At 34.3% G+C, this 11,488-nt stretch overlaps 2 protein-coding genes across 2 annotated transcripts; both read right to left on the reverse strand.

The window, feature by feature from the left end:
- Window positions 1-693: 693 nt before the first annotated feature.
- LOC111695153 (protein rogdi) lies at window positions 694-5,740 on the reverse strand. The gene is made up of 6 exons (XM_023464365.1): window positions 5,601-5,740; window positions 4,848-4,997; window positions 4,446-4,544; window positions 2,380-2,477; window positions 1,245-1,445; window positions 694-863 (listed from the first exon to the last, which is right to left on the reverse strand). Exons 1-6 carry the CDS (start codon window positions 5,706-5,708, stop codon window positions 704-706), a joined length of 816 nt encoding a protein of 271 aa, XP_023320133.1. The 5' UTR covers window positions 5,709-5,740; the 3' UTR covers window positions 694-703.
- A 2-nt stretch (window positions 5,741-5,742) lies between these two features.
- On the reverse strand, window positions 5,743-7,366 carry LOC111695151 (ZZ-type zinc finger-containing protein 3). Its single transcript, XM_023464363.1, has 2 exons — window positions 5,973-7,366; window positions 5,743-5,781 (listed from the first exon to the last, which is right to left on the reverse strand). Exon 1 carries the CDS (start codon window positions 7,179-7,181, stop codon window positions 6,099-6,101), a length of 1,083 nt encoding a protein of 360 aa, XP_023320131.1. The 5' UTR covers window positions 7,182-7,366; the 3' UTR covers window positions 5,743-5,781; window positions 5,973-6,098.
- Between the last annotated feature and the right edge of the window lie 4,122 nt (window positions 7,367-11,488).

Consider the following 11,488-nt stretch of genomic DNA (forward strand, 5'->3'; position numbering starts at 1 on the left):
AAAGTTTATTCAGGGTAAATGCACAACCTTCTAAAGCGGGGTTTACAACGAATCAATCAATCAATCAATATTATAATCAATTGAATTTATTCGATTAAGTTTCCTTGGACAGCTTAAATCACAACCTAATAATTTTAACAATTTCTACTTTACAGTTTGTCTACTTGACGACTAGATAAATAACAATGAATTTAAACTCTACAGTGTCCTCACTGTCAGGCATTAATAAATTACTAAGAAATACGCAAAAATGCGTTTGCAATTGTTAATTTTATACGCAATAATATCTATTTTAACAAAATTTAACAGATCAAAATCACAATACTATCATATTTCAGTGTAAAAACAAATAGTTAAAGCAAAGCTTTTAAAAATTTGTTTTTATAATAAATGAATGAAAGAGATCAAGTGGAAGAGTTGAAGGAATTGATAATGAATTAGGAACTGGATTCCATGCTACCTAAATCTCAGTGCTTAGAATCCGGATCGATAAATCCGGGATCCGGATTCAGATAAACACACCAAAATTAAGATCCAGTATTTTCATTGCGGATTTAGAATCCGACAAATACCGGATCCTTAAACACTGTCAATAAAATTATCAATTCAACTTTAAAATGCGTATTTAGTTTCAACTTTGGATTGAAAATAAAATTGGTTACTGATGTTTGATCAATGACAATCATTACTGACCTCCTCATGTTTACATTTCTCTGTCATTGTTTATATTGATCTCCTGTTGATACTGCGCTAGAATATCTATTTTATCTGTCAGCTGTTGACCAGTCTGTAGCGCGACGGTCAACAGGAGCAGAACATCGTTAACCCAGGGAACTACACACTCAGACTGATATCGGTCAAACCTAACAAAAGAGTTCCTGTAAGGGAGTGCTAAAAAAAATAAAAGGGTTAGACGAATTACAATTTCATGGATTCAAGAAGTACTGGTAACAATAAATAGGTATGAAAAGTATTAAAAAACAACAAACTTCAAATAATAATAATTAGAAAAGAACGTAAACTAAGTTAAGGTTGTTGAACGAAAATTTTGTGGGACAGAATATACAATTATCCAATTATCCAATCCAATTAAGAAAATGATTGACGGAAAACCTAGAGAACATAAGGCAATTCCTAATTTTTTAAATCTTTTATTTAAACATTCCGAAAATGTAAGACCGCAGAATTTCTTCAGGAAATTTTTTAATTTGTTTGTTTGAAACAATTAAGAAAATGATTCCTACCTTGACGCCCCCTTATCCACGACCAAGTGATAGACAGCGAAGATTAGCTTCCAGGACTGCAAATAGAAGGAGATCGCCACCTCCTTCGAGAGCGGAGGATTTAAGGACTTCACGTTCTTACTCGAAAGCAGATCATCCAGGGTTCTTTTCTTCGGGATAACTAGAGAAGTCCGACTCCGCTGCAGGGATACCATCACAGAACTGAAAGGGATTGATCACGTAAATCATAAGGAATCATAAGGAAGTGCTATCTGCAAGAGACCCCATTATAATGCAGCCTCCGCTAAAGGAAATGTTTGCATGCCCGATTGGCAACGGTACCCCTGAAACCTTATACTGATCAATAATCAAAAAATAATCCTTTTAAAGAAAAAAATAAAAAACATGTCAAATTCATACTTGATCTGACAAAATTTTTAGGATATTGTTGTGAATCGGTCATGCAACTTTTTCAATGAAGGGTCACTTTAAATCCCGTTTACACTCTTCGGTTTCCAACCTGGCATTTGATAAATAACGAACAGGTGACTGGAAAATAGTTGACTAGTGCAGATGAATCTATAAATAAAGTTTTATTTGAGGTTTGAAGTATATTTTTGTTTTATGTATTTTAAGAAAGATCGTAAATGATGTAATTAAAATAAAAATAAAAAATAGAATTCAAAGTTAAACTTTTTTCTCATTTTCCTCAATGCTTAATCTCGATATTTTTTATTCTACAAATTAATTAAATCTTTATTCTATATCCTGTGAAGTGTGGAAAACAAACAGCCAATTAGAAACCAGGAATTTTGCGTTCAACAAATGAGAGAACAGAGAAAGTAGGGAAAACCAAAATTAAGAGATCAAACAGATTTTCCGAAAAATTCAAAATTGCCCAATGTGGATATCTAGATCAAGGATCGAGACTGAGGGTATCCAACACAGAAGTTCTCAGCTCAGAGGTCGAATTTAAATAATCTTAACCGCGTCTAGACACGGTTCAAACACGGTTAATTCAGCTGAAAATCTTAATAAGTTTCACAAGATTTGAGCCGGCGATCAATTGGAATTCGATTTGCGGTTCAGCGACGCTGTTCAAATTCTTTAAATTAGGCTTCAGGTTACCTTTATATAATTAAATTTTAAGTTATACCTAAAGAAATTCTTGACTTCTTGAGCAGACTTAAACTCATGATCAGGATCCATAGACTCAAGCTCATCTGAGGCAAGCTGGAGATGGTTAACAGAATCCTACAGATAGATGACATGTATATCAGAGTTAAGCCAGAGATGGTTAACAGAATACTACAGATGATAACATATATATCAGAGACAAGCTAGTGATGGTTAACAGAATACTACAGATGATAACATATATATCAGAGACAATCTAGAGATGGTTAACAGAATGCTAGAGATAGATAATATATATATCAGAGACAAGTTAGTGATGGTTAACAGAATACTAAAGGTGATAACATATATATCAGAGACAATCTAGAGATGGTTAACAGAATGCTAGAGATAGATAATATATATATCAGAGACAAGTTAGTGATGCTTAACAGAATACTACAGATAGATAACATATATATCAGAGACAATCTAGAGATGGTTAACAGAATCCTAGAGATATATGTATATCAGAGGCAAGGTGGAGATGGTTAACAGAATCCTTCAGATAGATAACATATATATCAGAGACAATCTAGAGATGGTTAACAGAATCTTAGAGATATATGTATATCAGAGGCAAGGTGGAGATGGTTAACAGAATCCTACAGATAGATAACATGTATATCAAATAATCAAAGGTAAGCTGGAGCTGGTTAACAGAATCCTAGAGATATATGTATATCAGAGGCAAGGTGGAGATGGTTGACATAATCCTCCTGATAAATAAAATGTATATCAGAGGTAAGCTGGAGATGGTTAACAGAATCCTACAGATAGATAACATATTTATCAGAGGCAAGTTTCGAGCTGGTTAACAGAATCCTACATATAGGTAACATATTTATTATGAGGTAAGCTAAAGTAAAGATGTATCCTGGTAGGGTTGCAAAAAAATCTGGTTAAAAAAAATCAAAAACAGCAAAGTGTTTTTTTTTTGGGTTTGATAGTTTTTTAATTTGAATGTAGTTAAAACCTACTAAAATTCAGAAAAATTCATAATAATAAGACTATTTAAGCAAAGTGTGAAGTCAATAGTTAAGAAAAATAATAATATTGTTGTGATAATTGGCAATAATGATATTACTCTTCAAATACAATAATATCACCTCCCTTATTTAGAGGGTGAATTCTGCAACTTTTTGATATTATAGTTCTATAGATTTCAGACTAATACACTATTTTCTCACTTGGAAACATATTTCTGATTGGGGTAGGGCTACTCAGATTAATCGGTAGATATTTAATATTTTTCTGCTCAAGAAGGAAGAACACTGTTAAAAACTTCAGGTGTGAAGTAGTTCTGTGCATCTTCTTGGGTTTTTTCAATATCTTTGATACTTGTTGTAAAAAACAAGCACTGCAGATGATCGATTGCTTCAAAATATTTCTACAACTGGATTTGTCTGGTTTAAAACCAGAAACCATCTAAAAGTTCAGAGGTTAACATACTTTAAATTCATTCAACATTTTTTGTAAATAACTCAATATTCGAACAATATGCATTGTTAAGATCATTGGATTAAGTTTTAGGAAATGAATAAATGTGTTAGTTTTAGTGTTGTACACTCCTAAAAATCAATACTGTTGATAATAGACCTTAATTCTAGAAAACTTTATAATTAAAGAATGAAGAAAAGGCAATAGTTAGAAAAATTCTTTAAAAAAACCATTAAAACCCAAAAAAGTCCATTTACAGGTATTTTTTTTAAAATTTAAAGTAGGTCTTATTAGGTTCTTTTGGGTTGGTTTTTTTATGCAAACCCTGATCCTGGGATATAGGTATCTCTGTATACATTTATCCTTAGATAAAAGCATCTCTGTATCCATTTATCCTTGTATACAGGTAACTCTGTATCCATTTATCCTTGTATACATGTATTTCTGTACCCATTTATCCTTGAAAAATAGCATATAGTATTCATTTATTCTATACATGTATCTCTTGTATCTCTGTATCCATTTATCCTTGGATAAAGGTATCTCTGTATCCATTTATCCTTGGATTCAGGTTTCTCTGTATTTGTATCCAATTATCTCCAATACCTGAATTTGCTGAAGTTTCCAAGGGCAATCCTCCTTAATAGATGTATTGTAGTAAACATCTTTACCATGAGGACGGGGTAGTTTCAGATTAATATCAGCCTAAAAATATGAAAATTAAAAATAAAGCTACTGCCAAAAAATCTAAATTTGCTTTAACAATCTTTTCCACTTTTTTGTTTCATAAACTTTATATCTAAACTCAAAAAAGCCTCAAGTTATCAATTTTCGTTAGAAAATATTTCCAAATATTTTTCTTTTGATTTATACGGCAAAAACGATAAAAAAGATTTGTCATACAAAAGATGGAAAAACAGCAATATCTTTACCATTTGTAACTTTATAAATGTTTTAAAACCGTTATTAATCTTTTATGGAACAATTTTGAAAGAAAGTCTCATCTACCTGACTTATCTTATCTCCTGTCATGGTGACGACCACCTTAACCTGGTCAGGCGGGCTGGTCGCGTGACCGGTCATCGTACACCGGTCAGTTGTAAACAGAGTATCATTGTTGGTTGTTCCTACAGGGATTGGGAATTTGGCAGCACATTCCTAACAACAACACAAATAAGCAGTGTTTCGGATCCGGATCCGGTCGGATCCGTATCATTTGGTCGGATCCGGATCCGTATCAGGAAACGTTGATATGGATCCGGGTAGCGCCAAAAATTAACCAAAACCATGGAATAAATAAATCAAAATGGTTCGTAAATGTATTATTTACATTTTACATGACGAAAATTTTTCAAAATTATCTTTAATAATTTAATGTTTACATTTATATAATAGTAAATTAATGACGACATTTTATAAATTATAACCTTGCATAACATTTAATAGGGAAAATCCGATTCACAGAATCAAAAGTTACCTCGGATCCGGATCCGTATCAGGATCCGGATGGATCCGTATCAGGATCCGGATGGATCCGTATCAGGATCCGGATCCATCATCACGGATGCGGATCCGCGGATCCGGATCCGAATCAAAATGATATGGATCCGAAACACTGCAAATAAGAATTATGAATGGATAAAAATATTTCTTATAAATAATAACTTAAATAATTTTACAAAAAATTCAAATATTTTCGGTCACGTAAATTGAAATACAATCATTTATGAATAAGTATTGAAAAGAAAAAGTTGCCTGAACCTGAACAGCCTCCTTGAGCTGATTAATTACAGACTTGACTTCAGTGTTGAGAACCCAGTCGAACTCTCGCTGCAGGGATTCAATCTCCTCGACCGTCACATCCGCCATTCTTTCTGCATTAATTTTAAATCAGAAAAAATCCCTGATTTGTAACAAGATCATGTTTTTAAAAAGTTCCATCCTCGATTCACAACGGTCCACATTTAACTTTTTTCAAAGAAAAAGTTAGAAAAATATTCTGAGTTTTCTTCTTTGTTTTTGCTGCATAAAATATTTTTCTGTGTAAAACAATTTTGAAAATTATAAATTTTTAGATATAAAATAACAAGAATATCAAAACATATTTCAGCTTAGAAGAATGTTTGACGGTACCGTTGTGAACCGAGCAAAAGACTCATTAGATAGGAGGCAAACTAAAATTTACTTCAGCATTCTCTTTCAGAGAAGGGTATTTGAAATTGGGTAATAAAGGAGGACAAATCAAGGGAGGGGTCTGTATCACCGGTTCAGAAAAAAATCATGATTTATATCATGACCTGAATCAATTACACAATCATTACAAAGATCAACATTTGAGCAGGTTTTGCAGCTCCATCTAGTTCCAAGGATAGGATCGGCAGAGCAGTGATTGCAGACGAATCCTGGATGGTCTACTGATCCGTTCTCTAATTCATTTTCACTTTCTGTCTTGATCTTCTTCAAAAATTGAAGTAATTTATACTCGTCACTATTTTTGGCCTCATCCGACCACTCCTCGTCCTCGTCCTTCTCGTCCTCAACTATATCTGGAGAAGCTGGAACCTCGGACAGTTCCTCCGTATCCTCGCTTTCATCCATCCGTATCGTTGGAACGACACTTGTTAGGAACGTCGATCTCTTGGTAGACTCCAGAAGAGGTTGCTTTGAAAATTTCTTTTTAAGCGCTGGTTTCAAATATCGGTTCCTACTCCGCGTGGGAGGAGGACGTCCAGGGATAGGTAGACCGGCGCGCTGCAGTTTGAGAAAATATTTCTGAACCCTGCTCTGAACCTGGACTGGAGTCCGGTTGCCGAGCTCCGTTGCAATCTTTTTCCATCTTTCCATCTCAATCTCCTCTGTCGGATGGACGACCAGCAATTCTTCCAATCTTCTCTGCTCTTCAATCTTCCAGGGTTGATTAAACGTCCTTGGTTTATTATTTTTGTAAATCCGTCCTCGAACTAGAATATCTCCACTAGCCTCGTTGAACCCATCCTCGCTGAGCGAAAATTGTTTGGAGGTTGGTTTCAATTGTCTTTTAGAAACTTGTTCTGTTAAATTATATTTACTCCAGTCTATTTTAGGAACTGTAGGTATTTCAAGCATGGCTGGAAGGTCTGTCTGACCAGCGACCAATCTCTGGGAGAACTCCAGAGGGTTTTCTAACGCCTTCTTTTTCCTGTCATACAAGGTCTCGATGTCAAGTAAAGATTGAACTTTAATAGATTCCAGGCGAACAAGGGTTTGAATAAGGTTTAGATAATCAGTATTTCCTTTCAGTGCTAAATGATCGGTTTCGAATGAAAAAGCTGGATTCTCCTCATCATCTTGAAGATACGACATGTTGCCTTGTGTTACGAATCTGAAATTTGACTTCTTATCTGATGATAAATAATAAAATTCTTAAACAACATCTAATTCGATGCTACGCCGTTTTAATATCAATAACACTAGTTAAATGCCATATAAAAGTAAATAAAGTAAAATTTATAAGATATTTTTCAAGTAGATCCAAATCTATTAAACTTTGGTTAATCTGGTTGTTTTTTAGCTGTTTTCGGTGTTTTTATTGTTGTTTAATGTTGATGCCTTCTGTCAAAACGTTCATTTTGCGGCATTTTGCGACTCTAACAAAGTCGTCTTTGTTAGAATATTGATTCTCACGAAAATTATCATCGGAACTATGGTCCATCCAAACGATGGCGTGGTTACACCATAAAAAAGAACAAGGGTAACATTTTCACTCTCCCATCGTTAAAGCTTGTCAAGAATCAAGTTGTCATAATTTTGTCATCAGGAATTCGTCCGGGGGGGGGAGGGTCTTACATTTTTTCTTTCTAGGGGGGGCCAGGAGCTAGAAGCATCGATCATTTGGGCTCCCCCCCCCCAGAATACGCTTCTGGTTTTAACTTAAAATTACGAAAATAACTTTTTAAATTCCTGGGTGGCCGTATAGGACATGCAAGGAACGTAAAAGAAATTCCCCCACCCCCCGGGATCAAATATCATTAACCGCCCCTGATTACAGTTTACGTCTTGGGGTCTTATAATTGAAATTTCTATAAAATGTGGTCTTTCCTTTTAGTGCCTTTAAAATTAAAGAAGGCGATATTAATAAAGGCGTTTATAAAATGTTTGTTTATTTTCGATAAATTGATAATTATAACCTCGAACGGACCATAGTCAACTCTCCGTTTATTCTAAAGTTGAAAAATTTGTTAACCACATTTTGGAAATCCCACAAGGCATACAGACGTCGTCGTATATATTATTACAATGAAGACGACTTTCTATATTTAAATGTTTGATTTTGATCTCTACCTTATAATTTTCATGCTTAAAATTCCCATTTTTAACATATACAGGGTGTCCCACGAAACATAACAGTTGGTGAATAGGACTTTTTCCATTATAATTGTTCAGTTGTTTAAGATACCAATGATCAATGAAAATATTATATGGGAGTCATGTTATATTAAAATTGATTTCAATTAGTAAAATATAATTATGCAAAAGATTTGTTTAACTAAAAATAACTATTTATTAAATGTCATGTTTCGTGGGACACCCCGTATGTTTCTAGAACACGTGTAAAAACTGTAATATATGTTGCAATTGTACAATTATGTTTATAGGAATATTTTATCTGCAAGCTGCGAGTGCAGATGCTGCAGAAGACTATATCCAAAAGTCGTCACTTCCGCATGTTCTGTATATATAGTATATTTACGAAAAAGAATTGGATGAGTTGAGGGAGTTGAGGAAAGTAATAATATTATATTTAGACATTTAATTAATATTTCCTTGATGAAGAAATCTTATAAAACTTCTTATTTAACTTCCCAGACACAAAACTTAGTAAAACATTAATAACAGATTTGAGAAAATCATTTTCATTTTGTTTCAAGAGACGTGACGGCCTCCATGCAAAGATGGCACCCTATAAAGCTCAGTATAATTTAGATATCAATGTTAGGCCCGTAGCTGCAGGGGAAGGGGGTTCAAAGGGTCAGGTGCACCCCCCGTTTTTCTAAAATAGGGGTTGCAACGGCAAATTTGCAGCCCCATCCTTTAAAATAAGTTTCTTGGTATAGTCTACTCTTGAAAAATTGTTATCATGATCTGTAGTGTAAGGGTTTGGAACAATTGTTTAATAAAGCTGTTCCCAGACCAACCTCAGACCAACCTCAGACCAACCTCAGACCAACCAAATTAAACCTTTTTTTAAAATATTTGTCCTGAGGTAAGATTTTCGGATCGACTGAGATGGAATTTAAAGAATTTGAGCCGCGGTTTAAATCTGCCAAAACCCGGTTTAAATTAAGCGCCGGCTAAAATCTTGAAACATTTGATACAATTTTAAGTGGAACCAACATTCAAGCCGCGGCTTAAATTTAAACCGCCGCTCAAATTCTTTAAATTCGGCCACTGGTTTGTTATTCTTTCGCATATGTCGATAAACATACATACATGATACAATGTAACAAATAAATCAATAATATATTCCAGTAGGCGTCAACAATTCAATTCCTTAAATTGTGCAGAAACTAATTGCCTCAGTTTCAATATTTTGTCTAGACAATTCAAAATCAGCGAACGTGTGCAGTGTTATCAAAATTATTAACATTTAGTGTCGTCCAGTATTGTAAAATTCTTATGAAAATGTTGTGTACCATACAAAACTTTCACTGAAACATTAAGTTCAAGCTAAAAATCAAACCAAAACTACAAAAATGTTCTATGCTAGGGGGCTCTACCCCCCTTTCAGCCTCGTTCACTTTCACTCGGTGAACCCCCCCCCCCCCCTTGGAAAAATACTGGCTACGGGGCTGATGTTTAAAAGATTGAAAACTGATTATTTTCAATTGTGATTTATGCTACAGGAAAAAAAATAAGAATTTTCAAAATGAAACACTAGAAAAATGACAATATAACCACATTATGAATCAGCTTTAAAGGTTTCAAGAGTAAAGTTATGAACCAGGTAAATTGCTATCTTCGGCCTGGAGACTTAAGCTTCCATATAGCCTAGCTCCTCAACTCGAAATTAAGCTTACAGTCCCTTTAAGAGATTTAGTTTCCATATTTAATTTGCTTACAAAGACGGATGATGAATATGCAAGATGTTGCAAATTTTTCCAAAAAATTTGCCATTTGACATTTGGAACATAAGTTAGACAACCTTCCTGCTAGAAGATGTCCATGAACCATAACTCAGAGGTCCGGAATTATCATTACTCTCTGTTAACATTTTTTGACAAACAAAGATTCTCTTTTGTAATCAATCCAGGCAAATTCAGAACCAAAGAAACAAATACACAACATTGAAACTCTTGGAACACACCCTGAAACTCTTGGAACACACCCTGAAACTCTTGAAACATAACCCTGAATCTCTTGAAACACAACACTGAATCTCTTGAAACACAACACTGAATCTCTTGAAACACAACCCTGAATCGTTTAAGACACAACCCTGAAACTCCTGAAGCACAACCCTGAAACTTCTGAAATACACTAAATCTCATGAAACACAACAGCGAAAAAAAAACGATAATTTTCGTTCGTTTCACAAACTTTTTCATTAAATTTCGCATTATTTCGCGAGAATGAATTAAGCAAAAAAAATGCGAAAACGATAAGAAATTTTGCGAAAACAATTTTCGCGAAAAATAATTTCGCAAAAAATGCGAAAAATTATTTCTTGAATAAAAATTTCCGCGCAAACCATAAGTGTTGTAGCTGCAACAATAAACTGCACAAAAAACTTGTGGAATTCTCTGCTCTGAGAGATCAACATGAAAAGTTTAAAAATATTATAATTAAAATGTCTCTTTCTTTACTTTAATAAATGTCTGATGAAGAGAATTTCGTTTATTTTTCTCGCAAAATTTTCGCATTAGTTTTTTGCGAAACAATCCTGAATCCCTTGAAACAGAACCCTGAACCTCCTAAAACAAAACCCTTAAATCTTGAAATACAACCCTAAATCTCTTGAAAAAACAAAACTAAAATTCTTGAGACACAACTCTATATCTTTTTAAGAACTACATAGAATCTCCTGAAACACAACCCTGAATCTCTTAAAACGCAACCCTAAAACTCCTGAAACTCGTAAAACACAACTCCGAATCTGTTTAAACACAACTCTAAAACTCCTAAAACAAAACCCTGAATCTCTTAACACACGCTAATCCAGGTCATGGAGAAGATTAGAGAAAAAGTTAGAATTAATCTTATATACTTACTACTTAGTGTATAAGTTCAGTTTCTTTATTATATTCTTTCTATTATTCTCTGTTCTATTCTTCCTAATCCCACCCTTAACCTTCCATTCTTTCCCCCCCCCCACCCTCCTCTCCCACCCAATCCAACTTTTCTTCCCCCTTAACCTTCCATTTTTTCTCCATCCCCCACCTTCTCTTCCCCATTAACCTTCCATTCTTTCTCCCCCCGCTCTCTCCTTCTCTTCCCCCGTTAACCAATTCCATTTTTTTCTCTTCTTCTCTTTCTCCATAAATTTAAGAAACGCCGAGTGCGCAATACGTTGTCAAAAAAAGGATGGACAGTTAAAGCAGGTGCACTGAATTACTTTTCAGGACTATAGAGAGACTTTTTATAAACAAAATGAAGAAAATTCCAGACAAATT

Source organism: Eurytemora carolleeae, unplaced genomic scaffold (assembly GCF_000591075.1).
Source record: "Eurytemora carolleeae unplaced genomic scaffold, Eaff_2.0 scaffold217, whole genome shotgun sequence".
Classification (NCBI taxonomy): domain Eukaryota; kingdom Metazoa; phylum Arthropoda; class Copepoda; order Calanoida; family Temoridae; genus Eurytemora; species Eurytemora carolleeae.